The 14,144-nt window shown below is 43.9% G+C and overlaps 6 protein-coding genes across 6 annotated transcripts; 2 read left to right on the forward strand and 4 right to left on the reverse strand.

The window, feature by feature from the left end:
• Positions 1 to 479: 479 nt before the first annotated feature.
• EAE97_004575 (uncharacterized protein) lies at positions 480 to 2,582 on the reverse strand (the record flags this gene model as incomplete). The annotated part of the gene is made up of 6 exons (XM_038875087.1): positions 480 to 531; positions 666 to 862; positions 1,012 to 1,763; positions 1,855 to 2,248; positions 2,364 to 2,386; positions 2,477 to 2,582. 6 exons carry the CDS (start codon positions 2,580 to 2,582, stop codon positions 480 to 482), a joined length of 1,524 nt encoding a protein of 507 aa, XP_038734531.1.
• A 567-nt stretch (positions 2,583 to 3,149) lies between these two features.
• EAE97_004576 (uncharacterized protein) lies at positions 3,150 to 4,963 on the reverse strand (the record flags this gene model as incomplete). The annotated part of the gene is made up of 2 exons (XM_038875088.1): positions 3,150 to 3,335; positions 3,386 to 4,963. The coding sequence occupies 2 exons, from the start codon at positions 4,961 to 4,963 to the stop codon at positions 3,150 to 3,152; spliced, it is 1,764 nt and encodes a 587-aa protein (XP_038734532.1).
• A 728-nt stretch (positions 4,964 to 5,691) lies between these two features.
• On the reverse strand, positions 5,692 to 9,587 carry EAE97_004577 (uncharacterized protein; the record flags this gene model as incomplete). The annotated part of the gene is made up of 2 exons (XM_038875089.1): positions 9,494 to 9,587; positions 5,692 to 9,417 (listed from the first exon to the last, which is right to left on the reverse strand). The coding sequence occupies exons 1-2, from the start codon at positions 9,551 to 9,553 to the stop codon at positions 5,692 to 5,694; spliced, it is 3,786 nt and encodes a 1,261-aa protein (XP_038734533.1). The 5' UTR covers positions 9,554 to 9,587.
• A 645-nt stretch (positions 9,588 to 10,232) lies between these two features.
• On the forward strand, positions 10,233 to 11,089 carry EAE97_004578 (uncharacterized protein; the record flags this gene model as incomplete). The annotated part of the gene is made up of 2 exons (XM_038875090.1): positions 10,233 to 10,945; positions 10,999 to 11,089. The coding sequence occupies 2 exons, from the start codon at positions 10,233 to 10,235 to the stop codon at positions 11,087 to 11,089; spliced, it is 804 nt and encodes a 267-aa protein (XP_038734534.1).
• A 157-nt stretch (positions 11,090 to 11,246) lies between these two features.
• EAE97_004579 (uncharacterized protein) lies at positions 11,247 to 12,526 on the reverse strand. The gene is made up of 2 exons (XM_038875091.1): positions 12,004 to 12,526; positions 11,247 to 11,895 (listed from the first exon to the last, which is right to left on the reverse strand). Exons 1-2 carry the CDS (start codon positions 12,298 to 12,300, stop codon positions 11,617 to 11,619), a joined length of 576 nt encoding a protein of 191 aa, XP_038734535.1. The 5' UTR covers positions 12,301 to 12,526; the 3' UTR covers positions 11,247 to 11,616.
• Positions 12,527 to 13,628: 1,102 nt separating this feature from the next.
• On the forward strand, positions 13,629 to 14,045 carry EAE97_004580 (uncharacterized protein; the record flags this gene model as incomplete). Its single annotated transcript, XM_038875092.1, has 1 exon — positions 13,629 to 14,045. The coding sequence occupies one exon, from the start codon at positions 13,629 to 13,631 to the stop codon at positions 14,043 to 14,045; it is 417 nt and encodes a 138-aa protein (XP_038734536.1).
• Positions 14,046 to 14,144: the final 99 nt, after the last annotated feature.

The raw sequence follows: 14,144 nt of genomic DNA on the forward strand, positions 1-14,144 counted from the left end.
TCTTAATGACATAATTTTGTTTGTTTTAAGAAAAAGTTGTTCATAAAAAGTTGAAAGGTGAAGCTTTTTAATGCTTTTCTTTGCTCTGCTCTGTGGATTTACATCCATTCTAGGTAGGTACTCAATAGTAGGTGGTAATTTACCATACCTACTATTTACCCGAACATTCCCACCTCCAGAACTCCCCGCCGCCCGCTTATCAAGTCCATTTGATCCAACCATCAACCATCAATCCACGAAACCTCTGCGTTGCTATCCCCACCCCCTTTCCCTTCACGTCCTTCCCATTTCCCAGAATAAGTACCTCCAGTTCCAATCCTATCCCATTCTCCAAAATAGCATTTCCAATTCCAATCTCTACGTTATGCATCTTATGTACGTTCTCATCTAATAAATACCAAATAGTGTTGAAATATCTTCATTTCCACTTCTTTACTCTCCGTCTTTCATTCATGTTGCCATAACATAACTTAGTTATATCACCGCTTGATAGGATCTTGAGGTAAGAAGTTTCCAACAATTAGAGATGGGCTGTTTGAATTTATTGTTAGTCCTTGGTCTTGGAAATACTGTCCATCTCAACCACATTTTCTTTTTGCTGACATCCCTATCCCCTCTACCCTCCACCTCAAGGGCCCCCAAAGAAGAAAAAGAACCAAACTCACATCTTATGATCATCCCTTCTCACATTAAACGAAAAGCAACATTTAATCGTTGGGTCTTTACTCTTATCGTCCGGATTCTTTAACGAACAACTCGTCAAAAGTGCTTTCTGATTCAAATCAAAAGCTATAGCTCCGAATTTCTCCCAATAATTGACTAGCGATTCCTCCGTCAGGATTTCGTGGAGCGCTATTTTTCCCTATCCATAGAAAATTATCAGCCGTTTGAACAATGGATAGGACTCGGAAGATAGAACCAGCCACAGTTGCAGCATCTTCCATATTTGTCTTTGCCAAGAACGTTTGAGTGCGAGTGTGGACGAGAATGAAAATCTTCAAAGTAACTTACATCCCGTAATTTCTCAATAGGAACATGTATTAACTCGGCCATTTCCTTATTTCCCCTGAAAATCTCTCCCGTTCTCCTCCAACAACAAGCTGGAATGGCCATACTTGCAAAAACTCGATCATATTCCATCAAACTCCTTTCAAACCACATTTCCACGTAGATGAGTTCAATATCTGTCAATGCTTGCACCTTTTCCCTGAATTTCGGTCGAAAACGATCCAATTGCCGGAGTATTTTTTGCTTTGAAGCTGGTTGCATATGTCCATCCATATAAGCCGAAAGTCTCGCATACCCCTTAACATAATTGAAAGGCTTCAGCATTCCGGCGTCGTACTTTGCCCTTAACAATAGTTGCATTCTAACCTCGGGGACATCATTACCAGTGGGATCAGCCGCTTGAAGGTAGTACTCGCGGGCTTTATCAATTGGTATGACGCTCGCTGGTCTAGTAATCGAATTTCCTGGTGGATTCAGTCCTGTTGATGGACCGCTACTTGAAGCTTGTTGCGCTCCTGATGTGAGCGTGTTAGAATTGCCTCCTGACAACATTGAACCAGCTTGATCAGGATAAAAATTTGATGTGTCTTCTGTACCTAGAGCTCCGTCGTCTAGAAGACTATTATTGAGGAAATCGTTTAGAAGATTGTACTCGTTGGTGACTTCCGGTGCGTTGAACATGTACGATGGATGGTAGTTATGCATATCTTGAAATTGGTTTTGCGACCCAAGCCAGTCATTCGGATACCCAAGAACTATAACGAAAAAGGATTAATACGTGCCCAATATTTCAGAGTAATCTCGGAGACATGAGAAGGAAAACTAGGAGAATATAAAGCATCATACATTGATTGTTGCTGCTACTATCGAGAGCATTCGCTTGTATCCCAGAAACCGGCGTAGGCTGGACCAACTGAAGAGGGACACCGCGGGATATTGCTGGTGCTCCAAGACTCAATTTGTTTTCCTGAACTTGATCTTGACCTTGTTGTTGTTCTGCCGTGACGAACGAGTTATTTAGACTATTGTCAAGAGAATTCTCGAGCTTAAGACCTGGCGGTGTCCCTCCCAGCTCCTCCGCTGTTCCTGCTGTAGCGTTGTTGTTATGGTGATGCTGCTGACTTTTCGCCGCTGCCTTCTTCGTGGACGACTCCGGTTCGCGGGGCTCATCATGACAGAGATGTCCAATTCCACGCTTTGTACACCTCGCGCAAGGTCGTACTAAATCGCATGTCATGTGCTGCTCAGGGACAATACCGAATTAGCTGTTGGCCACTGACATTTCAATGTCACGCATAACGGTATGCAAACACCCGTCCAACCCCCCTGGTAGTATAACCCAATCGAGTACTCACAGATCGCCGACAGTATACACAAGCTGCACAAGACGTTCTACAATTAGCCAATGTTTCAGATCATGTAATTCAAATTTGGAAGTCGTTGGTTCCCTTGGGAAACTTCTGCATACCATGATTTACTTTACGCCTCTTCTTCGGGCTCTTGTTTGCGCCAGCAGCTGCAGATGATGCCGGTGGCTTCGCATCCTGCCCATTGTTGGCTCCATTTTGTTCCATGGCATCAGAGCCTAAGTTTCATAGGGTTCCATTGGATTGCGACGTTGCGCTGGTCGTTATTGAAGGGGTGAACGAAGCTTTTGACAGTTGGTAAATTTATGAATTAGAAGGATCCTTTCAGCTTGTCAGCTCAATTCACTACCCATCACACAAGAGTCCACAATTTACCTTGCATTAATTGATTGTTATAGCAATAAATTACTTATTTGAAATTTTGGGTTAATTTGCGTTGCAAGATTCGGGTTAATGGGATTATTGAATTGACGTGTAGAACGCGGGGCGACGGCAGCTGCTGCAAATTTCATCGTGAAGCGAGGTTGATCAAGGGTGGTCTAGGTCTAAAAGATACTTTGGTACAAAGAATAAATAAATTGTAGATCATCATAACTACCTACATATCAATGATGAAGGAGCGAATTTTGGGTATCTAATACAATAACTATAAAATCAAAAGCCGCACAACACAAAAATATTCTTGTGGAAGGTTCCTCCCAAACTTAAACATGTAATCCCACTTTCCTTCCACCAAAACCGTTGTGTCTTGCATCAATAACCGTTTTTATGTCTTTAACCCAGAACAACGTCATTGTACTGTTCGAGATCGAGATGAGTGAAGAGAGCAGCTTGTACAGAAGCTTTACTCTTAGCCATAGCATCGGTGATACCGTCAATCTGTTGTAAATTGCCCTTAATACTGTCCACGTGACCATCTATACTCTTAACAATGCCTCCAAGATCTTCATATTTCGAGGCCTGGAAAAGATATTAGCTGTGTATGAGATTTAAAAACAATAGAAACTTACGTTGAGAGTTATCGAGGAAGTAGCTACGTTCTCATCTATACCAATATTATCATTGAGCACCTTTTGAGTGCTATCAATCTCGAATTGAAGCAATGGGTGAGATTTTCGAGCGGCTTGTCTTCTACTTGTTGCTTCATCCTTTGCATTTGCCTCCAGTTCTGCAAGATATCTCTCCTCACTCTCAAGTAATATTTCCTCTTTCCTCAATTCGGCCTCCAAAAGGTCATTTGAATGCAAAATCGGTGTGAGTTTATTCTCTAAAACTCGATTGTAATCCAGTATCTTTTCAAAATCAAAATCGTCTTCTGGATTGGTTCTTGTCCCTTTAGGAAATGGCATGCCCTTTCGAACTCTATTCAAAAGTCGACGGCTTATCATTTGTATCGCTGTACTGGCTTGAGTCTTCTTACGTTCATCGCGAATCTGTAAGACGACTGGTCTTTGTACATCGATCAATATATCAGAAATTTTGTTCAAGCATCCCGGTCGTAGAGGTTCCCATTTCGTCTTGATAGTTTCGTGCGTCACACGCCGAGTAACAGCTGCTAGATGTTGATACGAAGGCGGCTCTGGCTGTTCTTGCTCGGCCCGATTATCTTGTGAATCTTCCACACGGCGACGTTTAGTTTGTTGTTGTGGTTGCTGTTCATCAGTATTCGGATCCTTTCGCTTCCTTGTGAACTCGGAATTATCTGGAGGTCCAGCTTTCTTGGGTTTTGGCTTTCCAGCTTCCGGTTCATTGGTTTGTGATACATCTGATATTCTAACATGCTTCTTCGACTTCGATAGCTTCGATTGCTTCTCAGACGTTTCTTCGATATTCTTAGAGGCCTTCTTCATTGTACGTCCTGGTGCCGATGATCCTGGCTCTGCCTGATGGCGCTTTTGTGATCGCGATGACTTGCTCTTTTCGGGCTCAATATGATCCCCATTACTCTCTCTCTCTCTATTGTTTGTAGTACCCATATTTCCATTCGCTGGTCTTCCACGCTTTCTTTCCTCTACACCCGTATGCGACGCCTTCGATTCAGACACCTTCGATTCACCCTTTGTTTGGCTTCCCGCCGCCGCGGTTTTTGATGGTCCATTACTCGCTGCACGATCAACAACTCCCACAGCAGGTCTACCCCTCTTCTTCTGCGGCGCCAGGGAACTGACCGCAGTTACCGTTTCAACAACATCAGTATTGCTATGGCCACTCAACATTCCTCCTGTATTATTCGTATTTTTTCTTCCTCTTCTTGTCCTTGAATTGTCATCTTCAGCCTCGAACTCAATATTACCCTGTTCCTCCTCATCGTTCTCCGCGTTTTGTTTCGCAATCCCAGAACCCGTTCCTAAAGAAGACCTTCCTCTCTTCTTCTCACTAGACACACTCGTTCCCGCCGGAACCCAAGGTCTTGCCTTCTTCTTTGCAATTCCTCCACCCACTGTATTTATATTTGGACTTTGACTTTGCGCGTTTGGCGTACTTTGACTGCTAACACCCACTTCGCCATTCCCATTATCATTTTCATTATCCTGAACCTCCCACCAATTCGATGGCCTCGTCCTCCTACGCTTTCCTTCTTCTGCCATATTGATATCGTAACCGTAACGTGTTATTGTTGTGCTGTGGTCGTGGTGTTCTCCGCCCTTCAACTTTCCATTCCCCTCAACCCATGCAGCTCTGCGAACCAATCACCTCGCTTCTTCGCACTCCAAAAACCTCTTGTTGCACGTCTGGTTACACAAACAGACATGGGGCTTTCTGCAGATCTACAGTTTTTAGACCAGAAATCGAAAGAGGAAGATTGCACGATCTTGCAAAAAATTGTCCCGGAGATTTTGACCGAGAATTGGGTTGTCAATTCTTCGAGGCATTTTCGATTGAACACAGGCAAAATCGCGTCGAGACACTAAATCGCGTACATAAAAGGGCACGGATGATCTGAGGATTTTTAACCTTGTTGGACGTGACATCGAGTGTGGAAGAAAGTGAATATGACGAGGCATTCGTTCACACGATCGAGTCTGGTCAAGAGGTTTATATAGGGGTAGCATGGGACGTGTCGATTCGCTATTCACTATCTGTTTTGTTCTGCTTGATTTTGTGTTCTCCTTCACATTGAATGTATCGAATGTAGATTTTTTCACAATAACTTATCAAACAACACTTAGGGAAGCAGTCATAATTATTGACTGAACACGTGAGTATATAAAGACCATTTTGATTCATCCCATATCCATAACTCCAAACAAATGCTATTTTATAAGTCATTACTCTTCCTCATCTCCCTATCTTGATCATGCTACTCAAGATCCGTTTATCTCCTTGGATGACCATTTCCCCTTCCTCTGCCCCTAGGACTCTTCATAACCCTTCCACTACGATCTCCACCACCCCCACCCGATCTCTTCTCTTCACCCAAACCTCTCCTCCCAGCATTGAAGCCTCCTCTGCCACCACCCCTGCCACCCCGTCCTCTATCACCTCCTCTTCCGCCCTTGCCCCTCTCCCTATCCCCACCAATGCTCTTCTTAACAGCCTTCACCTCATCCTCATCAACGTCCATCTCATCATCCTCATCCTGTCCCTTTCTGTTACTGAACTTAAGTCTTCCACCTCTACCCTTCTTCGGCGCATCTCTACCCTTCAATGCATGAACATAAGCGCCCACACCACCATCTTCCTCTGCCGGAGTATCGATAACCATTTGATCATCATCATCGCTATCATTACCTCCGAGCAATAACTTTCCGTCCAAGTCCACTTTTGCCTTTGTTCTCGTGATTGTTCGCGCTTTTACAGGTTTGGTGGTTGAGATGCTACCAAGTGCTTTGCGGTCAAGCAAATCAAGTGGCTCATCATCATCTTCCACGATATATTGGTTACCGCCAGCAGCCTTCTTACCACCCTTCTTTCTTGATTTGCCGAGGACTTCATCATCTGAAACATCAGAGCCAGAAGATTCCGAATCACTTCCGTGAAGAGCCTCATCATATTCATTCTCGAATCTGTTTCTTCTCTTTCCACCAGTTTCCTCCTCGTCACTGTCTTCGCCCGCTTCCTTGGCGGCATCCTTATTTCTCTTTCTTCTCTCACGAGTCTTGCGGATATTGGTAATGAGCTTCTTGTCTTCTTCCGGACAATACTTGTTGACAATCTCAACACCAAAACGACGAATCATACGTTCGAGAATGTGCTTAACCTTCGCCTTGAAATGAGCTTTATGCTCATGACTCCAGACCATGAGATTAGGAATGAGACTTTCAAGACGTGGAAGCACGAGAGAAGAAGGCAGAGAAATGACACAGACTTTGACAAAGCCAAGGACACTGCGGACAATTTCACGATTGTTTGATGTGAGGAAAAGGTCCATAGTTTGGACGAGATCGCTAACAGTTTCAGGGGATAGAGATTCACGGAAGTTGTAAAGGATACGGGTGAGAGCAGTGATAGACGCAGATACCATGTGAGGTGTGCTACCGGCAAGACCGGCGCTGACCATGGTGAAGTATTCCTCGAGGGTTGCAGTTACAGATGGTGCATCGTCGGGCATGTGAGATACCTTGCTATTGTCGATAATGGCGCCGGAAGATGAAGCAATCTTCTCTCCCATCAGAATGAGGAGATCAAAGGCTGTAGTTCGAGCACGCTCATTTGTCTCCTTGCATGAGATGACGACCTCGGATAAGATAGCTGGGATAAAGTGAAGAGAGTCGGTAGGGAGGAAAGGAATTAGGACGGAAATAGCAGCAAGGCGATCACGCTTTGCTGGTGTGGATACCTTCTCGGAACTGTTCAAAAGGAGTTCCTGAAGATCAGTGCTACGTTCTTGTAAAGCGGCCTTTCCAGTTTCCGACTCAGCAAGACGAGGAATGAGCTTATAAGCCTTCTTCTGAAGTTGAGGGTCGTCATCCTTGACAATGATAAGAGCTGCCATATTGAAAAGAGTGCTGAAACTATCTCTTGGTAAGTAGATGGAGATTGTAATAACCAAATCCATAAGACTGTGACTCGTGGGTGGCATCTTGTTAGCCGCATTTTGCTGTCTTTGCTTTTGCTTCTCTGCTTGAGTTTGAGCACCAGCTTCAGCGAGCGATGTTCCTAATGCCTGACTGACCCGTTCGAATGTCTCAATAAGTTCTTGGGTAGGGGTGATGCTAAGAAATGCGTTGATACATTGCAAAATGAAACCTCTATATTGTGGTAATGTTTCATTGTAGACGTTGAACAAAACAGAAAGCATATTGCTGGCGAAAGTAGCTAAGTGCTCAATGTTCTTTTGCGCAACGGCCTTTGAAACACGGCTCTGCAGGAGTAAGTCTTCCTCTCCTTCGATGGCGATAACTGCTTGGTTAGACTCAATCAAAGTTTGGAGAGCTCTGCAAATATCTGAACGTAGATCAACTTGTCCATATAAAATGTTGACGAGTATTTCCGCGAATTTGATATCAAAAGCTTCAGTAAGATCCAATGGCAAATCGCAATAACCAGGAAGAATGGCCCAGATCTGTTTGACAATAGTTTCGAAGATCTTGATATCCATTGTCTTTTCAACAGCTCCGTGATCGCTAACTCTTTGTAGCATTGCTTGGCTCAATGGCTCGAGTTCGGTTCGGAAATGTTGAAGATTCGTGTTACTGACATAGTCTCGTAGAATGGGCAACATCCAGGCGCGTCCAGGTTGTCCAGCTACTGGTTTGATGAGGTTAAGAGGTAAAATGCTAAGAACTCTCTCTGGTCCCATAGCTCTGATAGCTTTTCCAAGGATTTCATCCGCTTCCTTTTTGCCAGCGAAAGACTCGCTACCTCTGAGCTCGCCAATTGCGCGAACGACTTCGGATAAAATTGGGTCTGCTCTCCATCTCAAAGCGTCAAACATGGAACCCATGACATTGAAAGTTTCCATCCAAGCAGCTTGATACTTAACACTCAAGAGATCAATTGCACACTTTGCCAATTTCTCGAGGACTTTCTCATCAAAAATCGAAGGCTCTGCAATAACTGAATCTGGGACACAATTTGCCATTAACGAAATCAAACATTCAGATGCAGATACGCGAATGCTGTGTGATGAAGATGACATAAATCCAGAGATCATTGTGAAAAGTTCGGGTAATTTTGCGAAAGTCTCCTCTGGCTCCAATTGAGCAGAAACATCATAACCCCGTGATAACACAGCAATCCAAGGAGGTAAGAGTTGAGAATCGTTTTGAGAAGGTCTTAATTCAGAGATCACTTCTAAGAGTCGAGGTAACTTCGAGGTCGCGGTTTCGTTTGCCATACCCTCAAATATCATCTCGAATACTTCGAACGAAGTCATCGCCAAATATTCATTGCTCGATTTCGAAATATTCAACAAGACCTCGCACAATGCCTCAATCTTCTTGCTTGGCCATCCTCCAGATGCTCCTGCAACAGTCTTAACTAATTGTAATGCGTGAATCAAAGCAGGTTCATGTTCTGCAGTTGCGCTGGTCTTTCTCTGTTTCCTAGCTTGATGCGATTGGGCCGCCAAATCACTTAAACTTCTCAAAGCAGTTTCCGCACACATATCCGCCGCAGGATGATCGAGAGAAGGACTGGGTGGAGGATTCTTCAGAACATTTGCCAATGCTTCTTGCGCACGCTTTCGAATCTTAGGTCTGTGATCCACAGCGAAATTTAATAATCCAGCAATCGCCCTTCTGGGCCCAATTGCCATGACTTCCAATTCCCATGCCGTAGAATCTTGTGCGAGTAATAATGATTCGAGACATCCTATCGAAGGTCTGAGAAGAGGAGCATCTGCTTCTGGTAATATAAGGGCGGGACCGAGATTTGTGAGAATTTGTGTAAACTTGGATCGGAGGAGTGGTTGCGGGGCAAAAGGTGTAATAATATCGAGTAAATATACAACAGAAGTTGTTAAATCTTTATTAACTTCTCCATCTTGAGGACAAGCCTGTCTTAAGAGTGCCAATAATGCGGCGAAATATCCAGTTGGAGTGGCCTCTGTTTTTTGATCTTTAAGTGTATCTTCAACCGCAGACAATACAATTGCAGTCTAGACGTTGATATCAGTTAGTAAACTTGACTATATCATCAGAGGCATTTCCAGAATCGCAATTCTTTAGACATACCTGCTTTTGATTTTGAAGCTTCGGCGAGCGTATCTTGTCGAGCTTTTCCTGTAAAGACATTGTGAAAAACCTTTCTTAATTACTCTTTGCGCCTTCACTGCCGCAATAAAAAATCAAAAAAGGCTTCTGATAAAAAAAAAGTTTCTGATAATCGATAGCGATCAGACCAAAAGTGTAAGGCTTACCGTAACTAGCGAATAGCGATAGAGATAGAGATGTCATCCACTTTAAAAGGAACTAATACTGAAAGAGTTTAGTCGTAAGCGAAGTAAGCAAAGCTGGGGTCATTCCAATTGTTGATTGGTTCTTCCCCCCTTCACATCCGTCCCATCCCCCTCGAGAAGATGCAGTGGAGCTTCTTTTGAGTGAAAGGGTACTTCCAGGTACCTCGAGGGTATCCATTAATATTAATATTTCCATTAAAAACCATCTGGCCTCATCATCCCGCAAATTCATAAATTCTGTTATATTTATTTAAGATCTTTGTAAATTCACCATTTCATATCATCATATATATCTCATCTTTCCTTTCCTCAAATTCAACCTTTAAATTGATCAGCTCACTCGCGAAAAGTGTTATCGCGGCGCATTCAATCAGCTATTGCCAATCAGCGCAGATCTCCAGCCTAATCGCAGAAAGCTTCCTAATCAGAAACCTGCTTATATAGTCTCTTGACCCCCCTCAATTCTGACAGCTTTCACCCCTCCTCAATCATTCATTCCATAACAGATCGTCAAAATGCGCATTCCTACCGTTTCCGTCCTTGCCCTCCCCCTCCTGGTTGTGGCCCAAGAATCTCCTCTCGACCAAGCTAAAGCTCAAGCTCAATACTGGTTCGGCAAACTTCAATCCTACATCCCCTCTCCAGCCTCCGAATCTCCCCTCGAAGCCGCAACTGCTAAAGTGGGCGAAGCAAAAATCCACCATCTTACCCTCGATACCTGGCAAGAAACTATCCGCGGAAGCGTCACTCCCGAGTCGTCGCTCCCACAAGAATGGTGGGTTCTAGCTACTGGCGGAAACAAAACCTGTTTTGGTCTTTGCGGCAAAATCGAAAAGGGCTTCAATGAATCCGCTGCCCTTTTCGCTGTCGACCCCACAGCTCCTCACATGGCAATGTTGAATTGCGACGAACAACCTGTTCTTTGCAATTCGTGGGGCGCAGGACCACCACACTTGTGGACTATGGAAGTTGGAGCTCCAGGATCCCCAGTTCCTATCATCACAGTTCCATTGAACACCACTTCTACAACCGTCACTACATTCACGGATTTGCACTCTAGTAAATCGTACAAGAAGAAGGCACCTTATGAGGGTTGGTTCCACCCTTTTGATGGTGAACTTGCGCAATACCGTGCCGCAGTTCCAGTTGGATACGTAATTTGGTTCTTCGGAGTCGTTCCCAGTTGGATGTTCATGATTGGTATTTCTTTCTTTAGCAGAACCATCATGTAAGTTCCCTCTCACTTTTGGATTCTACGCAGCTCGCTAATAACAATTCTAGGAGCAAGCGAACCCTCGGTCCACAAGGACCTGCAGCAGCAGCTGGAGCTCGCCCACGCGCTGCTCCAGCTGGAGATGGAGTTACCTACTAAGAGATGTTTGTCATGATTATAAATTTGGGGAAGACTGCAGTGGGGGATCTAATTCTCATATACTATGCATGTTTTCAAAGCGACGGGTGGCCGAAATGCAATTTACGTAGCTTATCTAAGCAAATTTAATGAATGGAGAAATGGGTATCATAATTGTCAAACCTTACGCCTGGCTAAATCCTTTCCATGTCTACTGTGCCTGTGAATGACGCTCCGCTGACCCTCTGGGAGCCACTGCCGTGGAGGCAGACTCTAAGGAAGGGGAAAACAGATCGCAACGTCCAACGTGTGTCCACCTGTACATCTTCACTCTTGGTAGTGATGCATCACTGCGACCTTTGCGCCTGTGTGAACGCACTTGGCTGTTTGATGCCGAATCCTCAATACCCAATGCGCGAGCCTTGTGTCTCGTCGCTGGTCGTCCTAAAACGCTGCGGACTTTCATTACCCTCATTGACTATATCGCCTTGTCTTTCTCCTCCAGAACTTTTCACTGGTAATATTAATCCATGTCCCATTTATGCCAATCACTTTCCACCTGCTATCGCAGCAGCAGCCTCCTCGACTCTCTCCAAACCTTCCAAAACTTGTCCCCTTATCCCCGGATTCGCGAGCCGTCCATACCTAAGATCACTCAACCCCCCCACTGTATTCTTCATCTCGTTTAATAATTCTTCGGTTTCCGCATCTAGTCGCGCGATTTCGTCTTCGAGGTCTTCGATTGCTGCTTCGAGAGGAGGGAGGATGGAATGGAGGGAGTGAGGATGGGAAGATGGGAGGTTGGATATTTGAACCGAGTTGGAAAGCTGAAGTTGTGTTAGGGGCGTTAGTTGTGTTTGGATGGGAGGCAGATGGGTAGGTAGAGGGGATGGCAATCACTGAAGAGGCAGAGAAGAGAAAATAAAATGACTAACAGCTCGTTCCACCCCCACCTCATCATCCTCTATAACTCTCTCATCTCCTCTCCTCCTCCTCACAACAGCTCTCTCCATCGCGCTTCCTCTTCGTACTTCTTGCTCGATTGCTGTGGAGACATTATCAATTATTTGTGCGCGCTGATGCTGGAGGTCCCGGTAGAGAGTTCGGATAGCAGGGGATGATTGGACAGCGCGCGGGAAGAGGAGAGTGAAGGAGGCGAGGGAGATGATCTGAGGGAGGGAGGACGGAGGGAGGAGGAAGGTGGTGAGGATTTTTTGTTCGGTGGGTGGCATTGCGATGATTGGGAAATTGAGGAGAGTTGAAGTATTTTGTTTCTAGTGGCAGATTGTAGAGAGTTGATCTGGACTTTGGTAGAATACAATTGAGGGGCAAGGGGTAAGAAGCATTGATGTATTGTTGCAATGAAAATGGCCAGAGAGCTCGGGATTGGGAAAGCAAACAGTCGAAAATGAGGTTATACTCAAAGACTCAAGCCCTCAGAAAACTAAACTCTTCTGGAAGATGTCACTTAGGAACATGGATGAATTATTGAACCTTGACACATCACATAAACCTGGGGTACATAAATTAAAAACACGCGTGACACGTACTTTTTTGTCAAAGACGCGCTTGCTTTGCTACTTCTCGGTTGTCTTAAGATGCAGACAGAAATGGAAACGGATTTTCTAATCTTATCCAACTCCCTTTCTTCAACAACATAATCATCATTTGCATACGACAATCTTCTAATCCCCAATAACTTCACTTCCAAACTTTGGTAGTATTTAGACATAGCTTTGCTGTCAAATCTTATACCTCATTAGCATTACAACCCAATCACTTTATCTAATACTTTTTTACATTCATCAAAATCCTTTATTAGATCGGACCGGAAATCATGGCACCATCAAAATCTGGACCACCTGTCGCTCCTTATGCGAAAGATGAAAAAGTTCTTTGCTTTCATCATGATTTGTTGTATGAAGCCAAGGTTTTAGACACGAGACCAACAGAAGATGGCTCTAGCTGGCAATGCAAGATTCATTATAAGGGGTAAGAAACTCTCTCTAAATCTCGATATATAGCTACCTAGGTATATATGTACATATGTACCTATATACTATTAGCTTTTTGTAAGGAGAAAACGTGTTAACATAATCTTTTCTAAATAGATGGAAAGCAACGTAAGTTAAATTTAAATCTGAATTCATTAGAATTTTTGGAATCTCCTGGGTCATCTGTTTCATTATCTCGATGAAAAAAGACGATTGGAGAGAAGAAAGAGAAAGAACGCACTTCTACTCGTCTTCGGGCTACTTTCCAAAGCTGGATGATATGTAGCGAGATAGTTGAACAGTTGAGTATACCTCCTTCTACCTTCCTTGTAACCCCAGTGCAGAAGTCTTGGAACATATTCAACCTTCAAAACTTTCATTCCCGATACTGATAACGATATACTTTGTTGAGTTCTATCGTATGATATGGTATTTTATTGTATCGTGTCGTATGATATCGTATTATATCATATCGTATCGTACAGTTCAGACAACTAAAATCATTTCCAAATTCAACTCGATCTCAATTCCCCCCCTTTCCCCCAAATTTCATTCTCTGTATCAACATGTCCCAAACTTCCCCTCCAAAGCCATCACGATCACTTCGACCTCGTATTCGTACTTTGAAAGAATTGGATGGCAATTTGCCCAGAACAAGAAATCAAGCAGAATCTAACCATGATAACCAAAATAGCTGGGATGATTGGGTACCTCAAGATCGAGTAATGAAGTTTAATGACGATAATAAAGAGCTCGCCGCTCAACTTCATCAAGAGATGAAGAAAATGAGCCAGAAGCCTAAGTCCGCAACTTCAGCAGGTGGTAAGAAAATTGGTGGACGAACAAATGGATCGGACTTTGGTTCAGGTCGTGGTAGTGAAGAACGACATGCCAGTGTGGCAGCTCAAGGAGGTGGAAGAGGTGGTCCAAGAAGAAATCGTGATTATGATTTGGAACAAGTAAGTTTGATTCATTTCTATTAATTCCTTTGATTCCTGATACACTGATATTATGATTCTGAAATCCTGACATCCTCCATTCCTCCCATATCGTTTTATTCATTTTTCCTTATGTTCACGGTG

The sequence above is a fragment of the Botrytis byssoidea genome (genome assembly GCF_014898295.1).
Source record: "Botrytis byssoidea strain MUCL 94 chromosome Unknown BBYS_007, whole genome shotgun sequence".
Classification (NCBI taxonomy): domain Eukaryota; kingdom Fungi; phylum Ascomycota; class Leotiomycetes; order Helotiales; family Sclerotiniaceae; genus Botrytis; species Botrytis byssoidea.